This window comes from Actinia tenebrosa, unplaced genomic scaffold (assembly GCF_029948245.1).
Source record: "Actinia tenebrosa isolate PJP-AT-01 unplaced genomic scaffold, QUT_ActTen_1.0 PGA_scaffold9__36_contigs__length_13948895, whole genome shotgun sequence".
Taxonomy (NCBI): domain Eukaryota; kingdom Metazoa; phylum Cnidaria; class Anthozoa; order Actiniaria; family Actiniidae; genus Actinia; species Actinia tenebrosa.
The window spans coordinates 1,432,017-1,451,126 of NW_028292586.1; the positions used below are offsets into that span (position 1 = coordinate 1,432,017).

A 19,110-nucleotide genomic window follows, 5' to 3' on the forward strand; every position below is an offset into this window, starting at 1 on the left:
AGCGGTATGGGTATCCATTCCTTCTCCTGCAGGTGCTTTCCATACCACGCGTAGATTATTGGATGCAAGTTCTTTGCGAGTTTCCAACTGGTCAATCTAACGAATCTTGTAGCTGGCGCATCGTACTTACCATCTAAAGCCACGCGGAAGAACTGGGAGTCCGGATGTCCGTAACGGTCGTAATATTCCTTACAATCGCCGAGGCCTTTGAAACTGGCAGGATAGCAATGTTTCATATCCAGCGACACGTATTCGTCTTCGTCGTACTCCATGTTCCATAGGCCTCCGTGGCCGTGTTCTACGCATGCTTTGGCTACGTCTTTGAACTCTGCCGGCGTGGGTTTCCAGCCGTTTCTTTTCTTGGCAGCCAGGAAGTCCAAACTACGGGAGCTAAGCACTTCGTCTGAGAAGTCTTCTCCTAAGGTCTCGCACGCGCTTTGGATGCGCTGGTGTTCAACTTCGGGGCGGTAAAGAGTACCGTCTTGCGTCATAAACTGACTTCCTTCTGAATCCATTAGCCAAACGGAGTTCTCGTGGATTAAATCTGCAAGTGGCGACTCCTTGTAGACCTTGGTTTCTTTTTTTCGTGGGAATCTAAGTTCTCGCCACGCATGCCCGTTGTGTTGGTAAATTACGATAGGCGCACCACGGCCGCCGTACTTATGCGTCCCGGAGTAAATGAAGCCGTCGGTAATATCTTTCACATGGATTCGCCTCTCCAGCGCCGTTTCTAACTTCTTGATGTTATCTATCGACCCTCCGGTCCTATTAGTATCTTTTTCCCATTTCCTGATGGCTTCTCTTCTCTTTAAAGTCAGTTTACCGCCCCGAGAGGAGTCTTCAAAGAACTCTCTTACTAACTTCCCTACGCAATTACCGGGATGTCGCATCGGTTTCAACTTCTTAACGTCTGGCGTCTTTATCTCGTACGCACCGTAAATGACTACGGTAACCGGGTAAGCAACCTCGTAGAACAGCATGTCTATTCCTACCAATGCTCCCGGGCGTGTGTTTTCGTTTAAGACAAACAGGTCCTTCTTACCAGACGCCCTGATAGGATTGCGCCCCTTTTCTATCATCCACTCACCGTCTAAATACTTTATGAACGTCAACTCCAACCGGTAGTTGCCTTCGGGTATTAAGTTAATTATCCTTTCAGCCCTTTCTTCTGTCATCGTCTCATCCGTATCTCCCTCCATAAATGTTGTGAAGGCAAAGTCAGCATCCAGGCGATCCAACACCTGAGTTCTGAGCTTGCGCACAGTTTTGTTACGAATGCTCGTGATGGTGTCCATCTATATCTAAGGAATATTTTAACCTCCGTTTGCGGTACCCAACACAGCAGCAGTAAGGACTTATCGCGCGGCTTATTCCCGCTGCCGGCGCCTTCCTTAAACCGCCTGTAAAACCCGTAAATCTTTGACATTGACCGCGAGTCCGCCTTACTGCTGCTGAAATAGAATCCCCAACATGGAATTACCCCAAGGTTCATCACTGGGACCGGGATTTAGGTCACTAGGAATAGAGAATAAAATCACTATCATGGGATTACCCCAGGGTTCATCACTGGGACCGGGATTTAGGTCACTAGGAATAGAGAATAAAATCACTATCATGGGATTTACCCCAGGGTTCATCACTGGGACCGGGATTTAAGTTACTGGGATATGGGAATAAGAATGACTAAAATGAAAGGTTCTCCCACTAGAAATGCAATCTTGCCAAAAACCAAAAATAGCTGAAATGTCATGCCTCCAAAGGAATTGTGTTTTATAATGGCAAAAATTACTATATTTACTATCATATCCAAATGAGAAAGCCTTGAAGATACTAAAAATGTTTAAGTATAAACTTAGCCTCCTAAGTTTTTATGATCATCATGCAATGTTTCTTTTTTCTCTCTCTTTGATTGAGGGGAAAGAAACTTTGCTTGACAACCCTAAAAACATCTGCGTAGGAAGCTAGTACAAACTATTATATCCTAGAAAGACGCGAACCTTGTTAGTATTTACAAATTTATGAGATTCAGTTTTTCCAGACATATTTGTTGAATCCAGCAAGCGCCATTACCATTATTTTGGTCTGCAAGTATTGTGGAGGCATGTGCTTGGTATGTGGTTCCATATACATATTATGTGACATCTATTCCATGCTTTACTGGTAATATAACTCCAAGTTCATGCCGTCATGAATTTCATCTATGTTGAGTCAAGGGAATCAACTTGGATCATTACATTAATAATGATGATGATGATGGTTTTGATGATGATGATCATGGTGTTGATGATGGTGATGATGGTGATGATGATGTTGGTGATGATGTTGATGATGATGATGGTGTTGATGATTATGATGATTGTGAAGATAATGATGATGATGTTGATGATGATGGTGATGATAATGATGATGATACCAGAATTTTGATCAAATTAAAGGATACAATCTGCTAATGTGATATGGTCCTTAAAGATGGTATACCTAAAAAATTAACCAAAAAATCAATCAGTCAATAAACAAAAAGCTTACAAAATAAATATCAGTTACCATTTATTTTTATTACAGGGAGGTGCAAGCCTAGGTAAACCATGCTTGTTCCGCCCTGACTCCATGCAAGGCAAATAATTTTTCCAGGGCCCATGGAACATACACTGTTAAAAATGGAGGCTAGATTTGATTTTAATTTCGTTTTTAAGCCGAATACTGTCACTAGAAATACATAGATTTTTTTTAGGGGGAGGGGGGAGGGATTGAGAATTTTACCTTCCGCAGCCCTTCCCTTTCCTTCATCCTGACCCTCTGTTTTAGTTAACCCCTCCTCCCCTTCTCTACCCACTGCTTCCTCTCATTCAATTCTGATTTTCCTGTAAGAACTTTTGCAACTTTTTTCCTTCTTTAAATTATTGACCCACTTTCTATTTCACCATATCTGCAAAACCGTATGGCAAGTGAAACACATCGGTAAGTGTATAAAGAAAATAAATAAAATTCAAGTCCTGTCGAAGGAAAAAATCTTACCATTTTTTAAGTACTATTCTGTCTGGTTTTGTACCAGTTTGGGCTGCAACAAGCCTCTTGAGGTCTCCAATTGTGTCATCCGTGCTTTAATGAAGTTAAGGCTAATATGATATGTAATATTTGAAATATGCGAGAAACTTCTTCCTCTGTGCCTTGTTTTGTCCAACTCACTTTTTGGTGTTTGGAAATCGGAGGAAGAACTCTCTCAAGTGTTCCAAATTACTTCTCAAACTCATGAATATTTCTTGAAGAAAATCAAAGAAAAAGTTTACGAAATTTAATGCAAATTAAAAACACATTTCCAAACCACCGTCACAGTAGTGATTTGCTTTGTTTTCTCCTCATTAAATATTCATGAGTTTTAGAATGATAAATGAAACTTTCTGTCCTATTTTTTCCAATGAACTTACCAAATTAAAAAACACTGTGAATAACCTGACCAATTTTTTTTCCATTGCACTTACAATATTTAAAAAACACTTTCTTCTAGGAATAACCTGTCCAAAATTATGCTTTACAGTCTATTTAAAGTGTACTTGTAAAGGATACTTGCATTTAACCCTGACTTTCTTCCCAAGTCGATCATTACATGTGACTTCAATCATATTGAGAAAACACCAAGGATTATACTATCTAAAAAACAAGATTCATAATTCAATACAAATCATTGCCAAATACATAAATATTCAGCCTTATATGCTTAAGAAATGCTTGAAACTTAATCCAATAAGGATTTCATTGGAGTTTATTTTATGCATAAAGTTTTGCTGACAAAAATTAGAAACGTCAAATCAGCTGTTTTTAAACATTCATAAGACGAATTGATATTGAATAACGAGCAAAGTTACCCAAAAACATCAATTCTTGACTCTTTACAACATTACTTTTCTAAAATGTATAGATTTATTGCATTTAAAGCTAAAATTATTTAAGAAAAACATATCAAAAACTTACCAACCTGAATATAAACGTTCTATGAATGATAGTCTCGAGGTAATACTGCACTAACACTTCATGTAGTACTTACCTTGCGTTCTACTAAATAAGCTTTGAGATCTTGACACTAATATTTCCCAACATGAAGTTTTAAGCTTGGTTATGATAGCTAACCGCTGAGGTTAATATATACTGTGGGCTCTTTTTTCAAGATGGCGGACTTTATTGGGCGTGCTGCACTGCACAGTGGCTATCACCATAAAGTAACAAGGAAATGGCAGTCTACGGACACTACCATCACTCCATATAACCTCATATATCCTCTATTCATATCGTAAGTTGTAGTATTTGTATCGAATTTGGGTCGTGTTTGGGAATATTTGGTTAATTGCATGGTTTGTGGGGACATGTCAAATGGTTACGTAATCGATCATAGCATAGTAAGCTTAGCAAAAAATTTGATTTTAAGATTTTGAAAAAAAAGGTTGGAACCTTTAAGATAGAACTTTGGTTTGCATTTATTTGATTCCAAGGCTACAATCAAACAAATTGAAAGAGAGTATTTTATTAATCTTGATTAGTTGATTTGTGCATGAATAGACACAATATTATCTAATTAAAGCTTATATTAAGTTAATAATTTAATTACTCGATGCGTGATTTGCAGGCCTGATGATGGCTAAACATATGAGTTATTTTACGACCATCGCTTCCCTAAAGGAGCACTTTCATGAGGTTTGCTTCACACGGACTACCACCACTACGAAAACTATTTACAACACACGACACTGACAACATCCACATGTTGATATTTTTACGGGGGGAGGAAAACCAGAGAACCCTGAGAAAATCCTCATGGCAATGGAGAGAACAGTCAGACAAACTCAACTAACATAATTATGTGGTTCAGTTGAGAATCGAACCTGAACAACAGTGAGACAGCACTGTACTGTAGTACAATGCAAGCCACCCATGCATTCTGGGCCGGCCACCCATATGGTTGAGATTAGTGCCATATTTACAAGCACGCTTTTGTCATGATCTTGAGCAAGACATCTAATTCTCTCAGTACCTCACTGCTGTTTAAATGGTTTGCAGAAAATAGTTAAGGCAGGGCGGTGTGAGGTGACTAGATTATCCGGTGGGTGGGGGGGCTGAAGGCATTAAATGACAACATGTACAGCAATGATTTTTTTTTCTTCATCTTTGATTCTTCAGAGATAATGCTGATGATCTAGAAGAAATAACTAGCCTTCCAGGACAGTTCAGGTAAACCAAATGAAGATCACATCATTTCACTCAAGTCAAGAACTTGTTTTAAGAGGAAGTGGAAGGGACAGAAAATGCAGAAATAGAAAACATGAGCATATGCTGCGTGCAGTTCTAAAGCATGCTGGGATTAGCAAAAGGGAGGCAGCACAAGTGCTTTATAACTTAACACAGCACAGCAGCAAGTTTTTTTTTTCCTTTAGAAGACACTAATTAGAATAGCCATTATGTGAGTGAAGAATGACCAAATAGAAAATTCATGTACATGCTATATGCTCACACAAGGCACACTTGTGCAACCAATGAAAATACAAGATTCATAACAGATATTGTAAATCATTTAGACCATGCCATAGGGTTAAGTCAAGTTATGAAATAGGTCAAAAATAAACCAAAAAATATTTTATCTCTTAGGATTGGAGTGAATAACTTGGAGAAAGTAGTCAATCCTCTTGTCAAGAAAGGCCTAACGAGTGTTATACTGTTTGGAGTTATTTCCAGACTAGAAAAGGTGAGACTTTTTGCAGTAGCAATAACAAGAAGCCCAATTTAACTTATGTTGAAAAAATAGTTTACGTTTCAATAACAGGCACTTGTGGATGCCAACATGAAAATGATTCTCTTCATCCCTTCTGTTTTTCTGCATCAAATTTACTTTCCTATTCTGAAACTACCTTAATTATCTTGCAAATTACTTAAACGTTTCAAGGATTCAAGGGGTACAAATGCTGATTCTGATGTGTGTCCAACCATTCTTGGGATTAAGAAGTTGAGGAGTTTGTTCCCTGATCTTCTTGTCATATGCGATGTGTGCATTTGTCCTTTTACTGACCATGGACACTGTGGTAAGTAAGCTTTACAAAATAAACCTTTTTAATAGTTAATCTAATCTAATGTGTTTACCACTCCTGGGTGGATGGCTTAATACCTAACAGGCCTTGCGACCCAATTGATAAGGCAGCTGGTTAACACGGGCACTGAAGATGGTCGTCACTAGCACTTCAGTGGATCTTTTACGTCCGCCTTATACAGGGTTATATAGTGAAGACAGACAGGGCCTACGGTTTTAAGTCCTTGTCCGAGAAGACTTGAAGGTCTAACCATTTGCAAATATAATTACAAAGGCAGCACCTTCTCCTCACTTATTTTAAGACCCTGAGTGTTGGTCCGGCCGAGGCTTGATCCACAACCTTCCGCACAACAGACCAATGCTCTTACCAACTGGGCTAACTGGGTGGCGGTAATAATTTGATAGTTCTCACAAATTGTCAGATGGAGGGAGGGAGGGAGGGAGGGAGGGAGGGAGGGAGGGAGGGAGGGAGGGAGGGAGGGAGGGAGGGAGGGAGGGAGGGAGGGAGGGAGGGATGGATTGACGGATGGATAAAATAGAGGCAGGGGATTAGACAGATTATTTTAATGAATGGAGGGGTGAATAAGTAATATACGGTATTTGTTTATCCAGCTTAACATTGCCTACGTAGTAGCTATGGTTATTGTCATGCCCTTTCTAATGAAATCAGGGTGTCCTGTACTGTCAGGGTATCAATGTATACATTCGCAGGTTGTAGAAACCTCATCTTCTGGAAATGTTTTTTTCTTGAGATATGTTTTGTGACCTTTCATCTTTATATATTATGACAGGTATACTGAATGCTGATGGCACAATTAACAATGAGCCTAGCATTCAAAGACTTGCAGAAGTAGCCCTGGCCTATGCAAAAGCTGGTATGTAAAATCAACTTAGATAAATTCCAGTTTGATCTGGTGGCAAGTGCTTGATCCACGAGCCTCTGTTTAGGGAGACTAACAAATCACTCCCTGCTCACTGGACATGAAATAGATGTACATCTAAGCTTGATAAATTACCATATTTGGAATCTCAACTCCCCACTCTAATTTTTAAGGGAGTGTTTTGGTCACTGAAACATTTTGACTGGTATTTTTGCAGGATGTCATGTGGTTGCACCATCAGATATGATGGATAACAGAGTATCAGCCATCAAGAGAATCCTGAAGAAAAATGGGTTTGGTGGTAAGGTAAGGTGGTAAGAGCATTTACCAATAGGCATACAATCAAGAGCATGTATGCAGGTCTTATCATAATGGTAATACCCTGCATGGCGGTGCTTTGGGGAGGGGGATCCTCCCCAGTAGTCCCCCTCCCCAATGCGTTGCCATGCATGCTATAATGGTAACAATGGCGTTGACCAAATTAAGGTGGTGGTGATGGTTGATAATGATGATGAAACTGATGGCATGTATGAGAAATGATAGTGATGTTGGTTAGTAATGATGATGATGGTGATGATGACTATGAAGATAATTGTGGGTGATGATAATGACAGATAATAGAGAGTTTCAGATTGACTTTTTTTTCTCCCCGCAAACGGCAAACGTGACCACGTTTTCATTGTTTTCCTTAATTTAACTTTACCTTTTACGAACCTTCTCACCAAGCTCAAATACTCTTTTGTTTTTCTACTACTTGGACTTTTTTGCGATTCTTTTTCAGTAATTTAAAAGAATTTTTTACTGGTCAACTGACGTTTCACGTTTGCCGTGAACGTAAATCTAAAACTCTCTAATGATGATAGCAAGGATGATGAGAAGTGATGCAGATGTTGATGAAAAATGTATCAATTTGATGAATCACTAACTTTTCACTGTTTCCAGGTGTCCTTGCTAAGCTACAGTGCTAAATTTGCCTCAAAGTTTTATGGCCCATTCAGGTACCTTTTGAAAATAAAATGGAATGCTTTAAATAGGAGCTCAGTCTGATTGCTCCTTGCTCTACAGGGATGCAGCCAAGAGTGCACCAATGTTTGGTGATCGTCAATGCTATCAGTTACCTCCAGGAGCCAAGGGTCTTGCTATGAGAGCCGTGGTAAGAATCAAATTATCCCGGGAGGGGGGGGGGGGGGAGGTGGCATCTCTACTGGCTCACCTGTGTTACAGCCTTTGCTTGCAGGTTTGGGACTGAAGAAATAGAAAACGCACGCACGTATTGTGTGCAGTCATAAAGCAGACTTGGGGATTGGCAGAACACGAGAGAAGTGTTAGGAGAAGCATGACGGGTAGCGGAGTGCTTCTGGACACTTCTCAAGTGTTCTGCCAATCCCCCAAGTGCTTTATGACTGCACACAGCACAGCAAGCAAGTTTTTTATTTCTTTTATAAAATACAAATTACAATAATAGGTAGGAATGACGCAACGAAAAGTACGCACGCGTGCAATGTGCTCTCATATAACACGCTCTCCAAACCAATCAGAACGTGACATTCATAACAGTTATTTTATGATGACGAATAGTACACCCCATGGCTTATGCCAGGAGAGAGGTAGCTCAAGTAGAAGGCTTAGTAAACTGATATATGCATATTTTCTTTGTAGGAGCGTGACGTACAGGAGGGAGCAGACATGTTAATGGTCAAACCAGGAATGGCATACCTGGACATAGTTAGGCAGACTAAAGACAAGGTAAGGGAAAACTGGGAGAACTGAATAGATGGATGGGAAGGGAAGCAACGGGATGGAAGTAGATGGATCGATGGGAAGGGATGAAATGGAAAGGACTGGACTGGACTTGATGCATGGATAAGATAGGAAGAAATGAAATAAATGGAAAGGGATGAAATTTAAAGAGAGTGGATGGATGGGTGGGATGAGAGGAAATGAAAAAGGATGGTTGGATGGGAAATTGGGAAAATGAATACATAAACAGATAGACAAGATAAATAGATTAGATGGTGGGTGACTGAATGAATGGGATGAGATAGATGGGAGGAATAGATGGATAGATTGAAGGGTAATACATAGCTGAGAAGTAGACATCTGTAATTACAAAAAATGGAAATAGAATGATGGATACTAATGACTCACAAGAATAGAAAGATGACAAAGATATACTTTTACGATATTTTCTCACATTCCATCCATTCTTCTTTTATTCAGTTCCCAGAGTTGCCATTAGCAATATACCAAGTAAGTAACCTTTACTATTCCTGGAAAACATGCTGAAGATCATTTTAGGTGGTGTCTTTTTCCACCCTCAGTTTGTACTTTCCCTTGTCTCACCCCTGGGGGAGGGGTTGCAGGGAGTCAGCAAGGTAATATGTTCATAACTTATGAGTCTGTATTATGTGGATTTTGAGTTTTAAGGTAACCCCTTTTAGCAGCGCCCTTTACGAACCTAATAGGGACCTCAATATTAATGACAGGAACACCGGGATAATGGCGCAAGCACATTTTCAAAGAACTTATTCTTCTGGCATCACTGTCCTTGGCATTACTGCTTTTGCTAGAGTGTCAGGTGGTGATTTTTCATATCTTAGAAAGAATGGTAAAATTGAGGACGGAAGTGCATCGTCAATGCATCCTTGATGCTTGTTGATGCTCTCTATTTTATTCCTCCCCTCCCCCTTCTTGGTTGCAAAATATTAATGGATGTAAGTAAAAATTGAACCCCTCTGATAGCCCCTAGAATTTTTGATGGGGGAAAAAAGCTGTCCCCTGAGAACCCTTCTAAAATCCAGATAGCCTTCCACCCTCCTCACAAACCCATAAATATTAAATGGCTCCCAATTCTATCTTTGTTATTAGGTATCAGGTGAATATGCCATGTTGTATCATGGTAGTAAAGCTGGTGCTTTTGTTCTGAAGGATATTGTCTTGGAGTCCTTAGTGTCCATGAGGAGAGCTGGTAAGCTAATTACTTAATGTGTCAAGTCCAGATACTTATGTTCTGTGTATTTCTAGCCTGCTTTGCAGACTTGATTCTTTTTATTTATCCTCAGAGATCTTGCCAAAAAAAATGAGTTCTTTTTCTTCGGTTAGATCTCCTAGGGTAAAACATTCGAGTCAAGAACAGACACTTGCCTGCAAAGCTGGCAAGTGTCTGTTCTCTTTCTTATTGGGTTACCTGTGTTATCTGGGAGGAGCTGAAGTCTCCTGGAGTCATAAAGAATGTTGGACACCATCAAAGACCACATTTACTCCACTTTTAAATTCTCAGTTTCTCAGGGTTATCCTAGGTTATGTAGTGTTTAAAAAACGAGTAGGAGTGTTTTATCAGGTATAAAAGCACGAGGCATAGCCAAGTGCTTTTATACCTGATAAAACACGATCTACGAGTTTTTTGAACTGCTTAAAACACTCATGAACAATTTATAAGATTTTGGTTCAACTGGAGCCACCATACACGTCACGAACATGGATTTTTATACTTCGATAGAGATTTGACGTCACAGGCATGCACAACCAGATTCAATAGAAGCTCCCACACGTTGGATATTGCGTGCCAAGGCAAAGACAGGCACGTTAGTCAAAGATCATTAGGGTTGACTATGACCTTGATGAAGCTCTATGTCTTCATCTAAACTTGGATGCATACTTCATCCCTGATGAAGTCATCCTCATAGTATTCGAGTGGTTTTGAATACTAATGAAGAGGACTTTATGACGTGACGTGTATGGTGGCTCCAATTGGACCATAAGCTTATGAATTATATGAGTGTTTTAATATTGTGTAGAATATTCATGTGTTCCAGTGAAGGCCTGAGGAATAAGGTTATCTCCAGTGTAACATATGATTTATGCTGGTCTCTCGCTATATCTATTGTGACTCTTTCTATAGATTGTAAAGCTGGTATTGTTTTTTGGTAATGTTATGTCAATTAATTATATTACACTGGAGGCCGTAAAATTCCAGGGTTGAGGTAGTGGATTTTTTTTACTTTACCGTTGTTATTTGTGATTACTTAGACACTAAAACCCTGAGTAAATGAGTCTGGAATCGAGGAATGCACGGGATCTGTTGTCTGATATTATTATTTTTTGTTTTGTTTCTAAAGGTGCAGACATCGTCATCACTTATTTTGTTCCACAACTCCTTGACTGGATCAAAGAATAAAGAGAGAGAACTATATAACAATTATTTGCCATAGTTAAAGGCAAAGTGAATATGGGTGAATATTTACCAAGCAGTGAGTCTTAGAGTGTCAAGGTTAATATTCACCACGATCACTGAGCCTGAGGGGAATAATTGTTTAGTATAATATTAGACTTAAATACCAGATAAAAGATGAATTTCATAATAAAAAAACGTTTTAGTATTACTTCCGATCTGGCAAACTTTTGGAAATCATATAATCAACTCTCAAGCAGTGAAAATTATCTCATAATATTATCTCATACATGTAATACTGCTCATAATCACTGGCTGCTCGACCAATGACAGCATGGAAAACTCAATATTCAAGTCTGAAATTATACCTTTATTAGAAATTATTGGAAATTAATATAACTAGATTCTTTTAGACCTAAAATGAAAATGAATGTTTGTGAAGTGGAATTTGTTTATACATGTAGGAAGCCATTCCAAAGTCATCTGGTGTCGGCTTTCAAATTTCGATCAAAGTCCATTTGAAATCGATTTTGCTCGTTAAGCACTTTTTGTACTTTGAAATTAGAACATATCTTTTTTAAAAGATACTTAAAAGTATTTTTTTTCCAATTAACTTGCTAAATAGTGAACCAACTGAAGTACGCCGGCTCCTAAAAAAATCATTTAAACTCTAGGTTTCTAGGCTCAAAATTCGACCGTTTTTTACGGTTTTGCTCAAAACTCATATTTTTTACTGCTTTTTTCCATAGTTAATGGAGCGGAATGGTTTGGAAACTCCATAGAACAAAGCTATTGTTTTGCGTTTGATGTGGAATCGTGCCATCAAGTGATACTGACCGTGCACAATGAACCAAAACAAGTATTGCTAAAAATAATCATTTCCTTATTATTTTCATGTATGAACATTTTGAAAGTGAAAACTTTTATGCGATGACCATATACTATGCGAATAAATATGTCCGCGCAAATACAGTTAAGAAAGCATCAAAAAGGGCCATTTTTATTTTCGATAAACGATTGATATTTAAATCATATAGGATTAATTAACAAATGATACATATTTTAGAACGATTTTTTAGGGGAAAAAACTTCTATATTCGCGAATATTTGTGAACAAATGGAGCAACTTTTCCTTCACTGTGCACGGTCAACGTCATATAAAAATGGATAAACAATAGGTTTCCCAACCATGCCACTCCATTAACTATGTTTTTTCCAAGAATTCCGTGTTGTCACCTTTTTTTCATGTGACTGTTATTAGACCACGCTGTTCAATACGATCCTTGGGGGTTTCCCCTTAGGCTAAACCTGTTTATATCAAGATTAGTATAAACAGTTTTGACCTCAAAATCGCTGTCGTCTAAAAAGCAAACACATTCGCCATAAAATTCTTTGAAAATTCCTTCGAAATGCCTCCACATCGACGACTTACCAGAAGAGAGTTGAATTATTTTCGGATGATTTATATCGTGGTAAAAATCTTTCCGAAACTTTTAGTTCAGTTCTTCAAAACGGAATGGAAAAGGTGTACTTCGTTGACGTGGAATGACGACCCACATAGTGGAAGCGAATTTTGGAAGAGGGAATATACTGGAAGTAGATATAGTACGATAAATGACACCATAAGTAAAGGTAATTCCTCGGAGTTCGACAGCACTGTCTTGTTTTATCTTATTTTAAATTCTCGTTCCGTTGGCCAACGTCTTCGTCTTCACAGTCCAGCTATTTATTTCCAAATAACCCAGCTTCGTAAGATTAGAAATGAAGTCGTTCATCGCTACAACTTTAAAGTACCAACTAGGGAGTTCGATTCCCTTTGTGATAAAGTTCGTGGATGTTTTAGAAGATTGCGATTCCCTACTGAGGAACTAAACGCTGTAAAAACAACAGTTTGTTTGTATCACGAGGAATTAGAGAGCTTAAGAAAAAAATTCGAAAGAGAAAAACAACGGCTAAGAGACTACGAAGACTACTTTACCTGGAGAAATTCTAGATTTGAGGAGTTTTTTCAGAAGTACCAACAGCAGAGAATAAGTCCCTCTGAACTGAGGAGGAAGGGAATTCTCTCTGACCAAGATGTTGAAAAAATTGAAAACCAGAAAGACGAAAAACTCCAAAGCACTATGATAGTTGATATTGTTCTCTTCAAAGGCGAAAGAACCACCTCTGCATTTCTTAATATTTTACAACAAACTGGCAATGGATTGGAAGAATCATTCGTCAATGCCTTGCCTCCTGAGAACCTTAGTAGCGTTACCACTGTCTCACCGGACTTCATGCAAAAAGCAAGTTGCCAGTATCCTAAGAACTACACAATCATCATGCTTGATTTCACTAAGTATATCTATTCTATGGACTGGGACGCTATGGATCAGAGAGGGCAGACATTTCTAGAACAATCTGAGGATTGGTCGGTGAAGTTGTTCGTTATGATCGAACTAGCATATGGATACAATGTCCGTGGGGAAAGTGAAAGAGCGATCGCTCTTCTGGACGAGGTGACGCAGAATGCCTTCAGGGCAGGGCCACACTCTACACGTATTCTCTCCCGCGCCTGCTCGCGAAAATCCTTACACTATATCCACGTGCATCGGTTAGAGATGGCAGAAACTTACGCCTCCGAGGCAAACTCTCTCATCTCAAACTTCCAAAGTCCGGAAGAGCAAATTGTCGGTCTTAAGAGACTAACTGATTGTATTCTCTACGAGGATGGGTCAGTCGAGAAGCGGAGAAAAAAATCGTTGCCTATTTATGAAACGATTATTGAAATGTGTCGACGGTATATTGAAGATATCCCACGCTGTGGTTATTACCTTCGATTTATCTATCACGACATGGCTAGGCTCTGTCTTGGTTTCACTAGACATGGCTTCGTTGAGACCACACTAAAGGAGATAGAGGAGGGAGAGAAGTACATCAAGCGCCTTGAAAAACCGGACCTAAGAACCAACGATGGAAGTACGTACACGGATGGATTTCGTTTTATCTGTAAGAGCATAGCAGCATTCAAGAGGGGAAAACTGCTCGAAAATGGGCAGGAAAGAAAAAAGTTGTGGAATGAAGGGTTTGAGCATAAACGCAAGGCAACAAGGATTTGTAACTCGTTGAACAATGACAATAACGAGGCTATGTTTATGCTGAAGTCACTTAATGATTATGTAAGCAAATGGAAAATAATGTGAGTAAGTGTTTGATAATAATACTTCTACCACTAATATTAATAATGCTAACGTGTTGTTTTAGCATTTGATGAAGACATGTTCAACTAATTTGACAAATAAAAGTAGCCAGTTGTAGGATCTGTACTTGAACCTGAAATTACTCAAAAAGTAGTTCACAGTATTTTGTCGAGTATCTTCAAAATCTCTTGAAGAATTTATAAATAGATATCGATAAAAGGTATGAAATACACTCTACTTTTAAAAGTACAATTAATTTTTCAGTTTCGAAAATATTGATTTTAGCTGTTTAAATAGAAAAATGTTATCTTACTCGCAATGCATTGTGGGATACTAGTGGATCCTCCTTTGGTATGACAGAAAGGGTGTGAGTCAGGATCTGCACTGGTCTCAAGGTTAGTGCTAAGGTAACCACTTAAAATTCAAGTACTATTCAATTAGTATACAATGACCCAAAAATGAATTTTCAAGGAGTATGTTCAGCTAAGTATGCCAAGGTTTTACACGGTGGTTGCACATGGCCGACTTTAAGATTTTCCAATCTTTCTGACTAGATCTATTTCAGAACCATGCAAGTAATGATCAAAGCAAAAATTCAAGGAGTTTTCAAGGAGTTTCGCTAAAATTGTGAAATTCAAGAGCTTTTCAAGTGCCCTTGAAAACGTGAATTAAATTCAAGGAGTTTAAGGAGTAGCACTAACCCTGTGGTCTAGTCAGGGGACGGCTAGCATGATTACTGTTCTGACTGCAAAGGGAGAACCCTGAGAAAAACCTTTGAATCTACTTGGTTCTTTTTGCTCCTTGGGCTTCCTGTGGTGAGGACAAAAAAACGTCCCCACTCCTCCTCCTCTCTCGTTCCTAGTTCTTTTCTGCCATAAAATTTAATACAGGGATCCCAAAAGAGAATATAAAATACATGGAGTAGCCTGTGGAGGAGGCTAGGGAGAGACCTATCTTGCGATGCAGAGTCCAGGAATCAAACCCAAGACCCCAGAGACTGAGAGACGAGTGCCGGTACTACTGCTATAATATAGTCTAAAGAAAATGCAATTCTGAAGCAGGTAATTGCTTATCCCTAAGAGCAACAGTGCCCCGTTAAAGCTTTTAAATAAAAACATCAAAAAGTTCATGATTGTGAACTACGCGTACCTATGAAGTGTCTATTTTGCATCTTTTGATTGAAAATCATGTATTGGCAGGCCCGTAGCAGGGGTAAAATTATTGGGGGGGGGGGGACTCATTTTGCCATGCCCCATATTTCTTTCAAGTAAGTGCTTTTCCGCATGTCTTGTTTTGAGTTTTTTTCATTTACAAATGCCAACTATGTAAACTTTTTTTGGAAAAATGAGTCGCCTCTATCAATTTTAAGATAATAGTGTTTGAAAATTAGCTGGACATTTGCTTTAAAAAAAATTGTGAAATTATTGGAGGGGCCCAAGCTCCCCTAGCCCCTACCCCTACGGGCCTGGGGGGGAAGGAGAATGTTTTAGGTGGAGCCAGGAATATCTTGATCAGGCACCTCGCTTTTCAAAACACTTCACTACCTCTGATCTCAAAGTTTAAAAGTGTTCCATAAATAGCAAGAAAAAAACTGAAACTCTGCTTCAAAAAGTCCAAAATTATATTTACAATATCTCCAACATCTTATAAATAATTATTATATTAATTTGTAAAAGGAAACAATGTTTACGATTCAAGATTTATACAATATGAATTCGTTAGAATAAAAATAAAGTATTATTAAGACATAAAGATGAAATAAATACATCTGGGAAGCCTGTGGACTAAAGAGATGAAAGGGACTAGAGAAGAGCAAAATTACAACTTTACCCTCCCCACCCATGTTTCTCACCAACAGCAAAGCCTACTCTCTTCTAAGTAGTATGTTGATTATTTCCTTATTGTCTGTAGCATTTTCTGCCAGACAGCCATCATCGTCTTGTATAGTTTGGTCGGCCTTTGCATCTAGTAATTGTTTTACTATGGATAGAAACTCACATGTGGCAGCTTTGGAAGAAAGAAATTTAAAAGGGAGTTTAGATTAAATTTAATAGACCTCTTTAGCTTGGGCATAAGGTTTTCCAGTCTTAGACCACATGTCATTCTCTTGAGAATAAGATTATTTCTTTATCTTTCTCAGCCAATCAATGGGCTATTTTTAGGTCACATGATGTTACTTGAAACCCGGTAAAGTGCTGTGAAAGGAATGCATTCAGTCTGGAGTAACTGGAACAAAATTAATTCAGTCCTAGGACTGAATTTATTTTGTTCCAGTTACTCCAAGTCGAATAATTAATGAGATGAGAAGTCATTTCAAACCTCCAATATCGGACTGGACGAATTTCAAGTCCGCGCAATTAGTTCTAGTCCTCCGCTTCGCCTCGGACTGGAACTAATTGCTTTGAATTGAAATCCCGTCCAGTCCTCATTGTTGGCTTTGAAATATTACATATAAGTATGTGCTCTGCCCTGGGAATGGCACATGATATTAATTGGGAAAAGAAAACATTGCAAACACTGCGAGTTTGTGTAATATTGAAAACTACTGTAATGGACCTTTCTCATGTGGCAGCCATGTTGGTCAGGATGGGATGGTGGTGAAATGCTCACCTCTGAGGTCCAGGGAACGAATCCCAGTCACCTGCCCCATGTGAGCTGAGTTGGTTGGTTCCCTTTCTGACTCTGAGGGTTTTTCCGGTCCTTCGGTTTTTCTTCCCTCCTCTCAAATCAGCCCTAACTAATTCAAACTGGTTAGAGCTGTGCTCTGGGGTCATACATGGACTGTATAGCTGCCGCCAGAGGCACCTTCACCTGCTTTTCGTTCGACACCATTGAGCTGCGCCACTGCTGTGCTTGCGGTGGTGATAAGTGATGACAAGTTTTTTGTTTGTTTTGGTTAGAACAGTGTATCTTTGCCCTAGTGGTTTTGCCTGTGTACCCTCTGTTACCTACCATAATGAAGTGGAGTTTGTCCCTCAGCATCCTAGTGAGAAAACAAGAGATTATTTAACCTTTATTGACTTCAAAAATTTGTAACAAGTGTTTTGAAAATCAATACTTACTCTTATATTTACATCAGCTTTGTTTTTGATGAGGTAATCTACGACATGGTCATGTCCACGATCGCAGGCCCAGTGAAGCAACGCCATGCCCTAGAGTTAATATTGATTGCTCATTTATTTTTCATTCACTTATTTAGACGCTCATCCCCTCATCCATCATTCCATTCACCCATCCACTCACCCATCCATAATTCCATCCATCCTTCATTCATCCATCCATCCATCCATCCATCTACTGTATCATTCCATCCATCCATTCATTCACTCACCCATCCATCCATCTATTTATCCATCCATCCATTCATTCATCCATCCATCCATCCATCCATCCATCCATCCATCACTCACTCAAGGACATAAGTTAATAAATAAATAGATTTACTATTTCATACCTGGTCATCCTTTTGGTCGATGTCTTGACCCTTAGACAATAAGTGGTCCAATCTCTTGACATTCCCTTCCTTACACCAGTCAAAAACGGACTTGTTCACATCACTGAAAGTGACACAAGATAAGTTATGTATTCATTTCTTTGCCAACACATTCATTCAACTCTCATCAATTCATTTATCCATTTGCCTTATATTTATCCATGCGTTTTTTTGGCATTTTTTCATTCATTTTAATCACCTGATAAATTCGTCACACCGTCCACGCCTCAAAGTACTGACAGCCAAACCCATGGTCTGCTGTTTTGGTGCGTTACTTAAAGCAGATATTGCCTACAACAGAAAATAAAAACTACAATAAACCAAGGTTAAAAATGACATGGCCCGACCCATCACTTTCACAAACCCTTTACCCAAAATGATTTGCCTAGGCTGATAATTTGACCAAACAGTTTACATAAAAGTAATTAATCAGCCGGCTAAGCTCACTTTTAGAATAAATGTCTAATAATTAAAAAAATTGTCCAGACACACTTGGAATTTGAAAGGTCATTAAGCTTCTGGTCTAATTGACAAATGATCGACATGCTAATAAAAAGAAATCATTTGCAGCTTTAATTTGCTTTTAAAATACTCACATCTTTGCTGCACGTCAGATATTTGATATCCCAATCAGGATCAAGACAGTACAGTTTCTGAATGTAGCTATCCATGGCTGTTTCCTTGTCCAACTTATCAAGAGATTTCCAGGCATCCCTTGTGGCATAAATAAAAGAAATACCATTTTATACCAGTTACAGTGTGTGGAATAAATAATATGAAATAAGTGATAAAAGCTTGAATTGGATATCAAGAAATTAGAACTTAAAAAGATATCAGAGAGAACTGAAGACTTACCATTTAGCTCGGCCAACGAAGTCCCAAAAGGCCGGCCTAGATGTTTTTACTGGACCCTCTTTGGCCTACGTACAAAACAAGATGACAAAAAATGTGAACGCTTTATCTCGAGTGCAAAAAAGAGTTACAATTAAAAAAGGAACATTTTGCTAAGTCTAAGCTATCCATTTTTGAAAGTATTAAAACAAAAGGTTGTGATTTTATCAGATGTTTTCTGGGGAGAAAAAAGTAAAATCAAACCGTTGTTTAGTTGGTCACGCCATCAAACAAACAAACGGCTAATGTATTATACAGAAATATTATAGAAGAAACTAAATATACCTGTTTATACAACCCATAGAATAAAAGCTTATCTTCATCGCTCAGTCCTTGTAAAATTTTCACGTATTCTGTGGCTTCTGTGAACATTTGTTCAACATCTTCGCGAGAGTCAACATTCACGTCCACATCGTCCGCCATCT

At 38.7% G+C, this 19,110-nt stretch overlaps 4 protein-coding genes across 5 annotated transcripts; 2 read left to right on the top strand and 2 right to left on the bottom strand.

The window, feature by feature from the left end:
• Positions 1 to 1,744: 1,744 nt before the first annotated feature.
• On the bottom strand, positions 1,745 to 4,036 carry LOC148904465 (ubiquitin-like protein 5). Of its 2 annotated transcripts, none has more exons than XM_089024805.1 (5): positions 3,974 to 4,036; positions 3,565 to 3,648; positions 3,016 to 3,099; positions 2,441 to 2,478; positions 1,745 to 2,198 (listed from the first exon to the last, which is right to left on the bottom strand). In XM_089024805.1, the coding sequence occupies exons 2-5, from the start codon at positions 3,618 to 3,620 to the stop codon at positions 2,155 to 2,157; spliced, it is 222 nt and encodes a 73-aa protein (XP_088880931.1). In that variant the 5' UTR covers positions 3,621 to 3,648; positions 3,974 to 4,036; the 3' UTR covers positions 1,745 to 2,154. The 2 variants fall into 2 exon arrangements, with proteins under 2 accessions (XP_088880931.1, XP_088880932.1); XM_089024806.1 differs by having other exon boundaries at positions 3,970 to 4,025.
• A 94-nt stretch (positions 4,037 to 4,130) lies between these two features.
• LOC116296922 (delta-aminolevulinic acid dehydratase) lies at positions 4,131 to 11,333 on the top strand. The gene is made up of 12 exons (XM_031705039.2): positions 4,131 to 4,285; positions 5,170 to 5,220; positions 5,635 to 5,731; positions 5,930 to 6,065; positions 6,862 to 6,945; positions 7,169 to 7,257; positions 7,894 to 7,949; positions 8,017 to 8,104; positions 8,611 to 8,697; positions 9,172 to 9,201; positions 9,820 to 9,919; positions 11,070 to 11,333. Exons 1-12 carry the CDS (start codon positions 4,164 to 4,166, stop codon positions 11,126 to 11,128), a joined length of 999 nt encoding a protein of 332 aa, XP_031560899.2. The 5' UTR covers positions 4,131 to 4,163; the 3' UTR covers positions 11,129 to 11,333.
• A 137-nt stretch (positions 11,334 to 11,470) lies between these two features.
• On the top strand, positions 11,471 to 14,451 carry LOC116296921 (uncharacterized). Its single transcript, XM_031705038.2, has one exon. The coding sequence runs from the start codon at positions 12,532 to 12,534 to the stop codon at positions 14,302 to 14,304; it is 1,773 nt and encodes a 590-aa protein (XP_031560898.2). The 5' UTR covers positions 11,471 to 12,531; the 3' UTR covers positions 14,305 to 14,451.
• Positions 14,452 to 15,904: 1,453 nt separating this feature from the next.
• On the bottom strand, positions 15,905 to 19,108 carry LOC116296912 (acyl-CoA-binding domain-containing protein 6). Its single transcript, XM_031705022.2, has 8 exons — positions 18,971 to 19,108; positions 18,650 to 18,714; positions 18,391 to 18,508; positions 17,994 to 18,085; positions 17,756 to 17,858; positions 17,364 to 17,453; positions 17,254 to 17,284; positions 15,905 to 16,308 (listed from the first exon to the last, which is right to left on the bottom strand). The coding sequence occupies exons 1-8, from the start codon at positions 19,106 to 19,108 to the stop codon at positions 16,166 to 16,168; spliced, it is 780 nt and encodes a 259-aa protein (XP_031560882.2). The 3' UTR covers positions 15,905 to 16,165.
• Between the last annotated feature and the right edge of the window lie 2 nt (positions 19,109 to 19,110).

Bases quoted from the DNA above. Each gene is read 5' to 3' on its own strand.
- LOC148904465 (XM_089024805.1), bottom strand. From the start codon at position 3,620: ATGATTGAAGTCACATGTAATGATCGACTTGGGAAGAAAGTCAGGGTT. The intron at 3,100-3,564 runs GTATCCTTTACA...ACTTCATTAAAG, and splicing joins AAAGTCAGGGTTAAATGCAA to CACGGATGACACAATTGGAG. The intron at 2,479-3,015 runs GTAAGATTTTTT...TTAATTTTTTAG, and splicing joins AGAATAGTACTTAAAAAATG to GTATACCATCTTTAAGGACC.
- LOC116296922 (XM_031705039.2), top strand. From the start codon at position 4,164: ATGGCGGACTTTATTGGGCGTGCTGCACTGCACAGTGGCTATCACCAT. The intron at 7,950-8,016 runs GTACCTTTTGAA...CTTGCTCTACAG, and splicing joins AAGTTTTATGGCCCATTCAG to GGATGCAGCCAAGAGTGCAC. The intron at 8,105-8,610 runs GTAAGAATCAAA...TTTTCTTTGTAG, and splicing joins GTCTTGCTATGAGAGCCGTG to GAGCGTGACGTACAGGAGGG.
- LOC116296921 (XM_031705038.2), top strand. From the start codon at position 12,532: ATGCCTCCACATCGACGACTTACCAGAAGAGAGTTGAATTATTTTCGG.
- LOC116296912 (XM_031705022.2), bottom strand. From the start codon at position 19,108: ATGGCGGACGATGTGGACGTGAATGTTGACTCTCGCGAAGATGTTGAA. The intron at 18,509-18,649 runs GTAAGTCTTCAG...TTATGCCACAAG, and splicing joins TTCGTTGGCCGAGCTAAATG to GGATGCCTGGAAATCTCTTG. The intron at 17,285-17,363 runs GTAAGTATTGAT...TTTTCTCACTAG, and splicing joins AAGCTGATGTAAATATAAGA to GATGCTGAGGGACAAACTCC.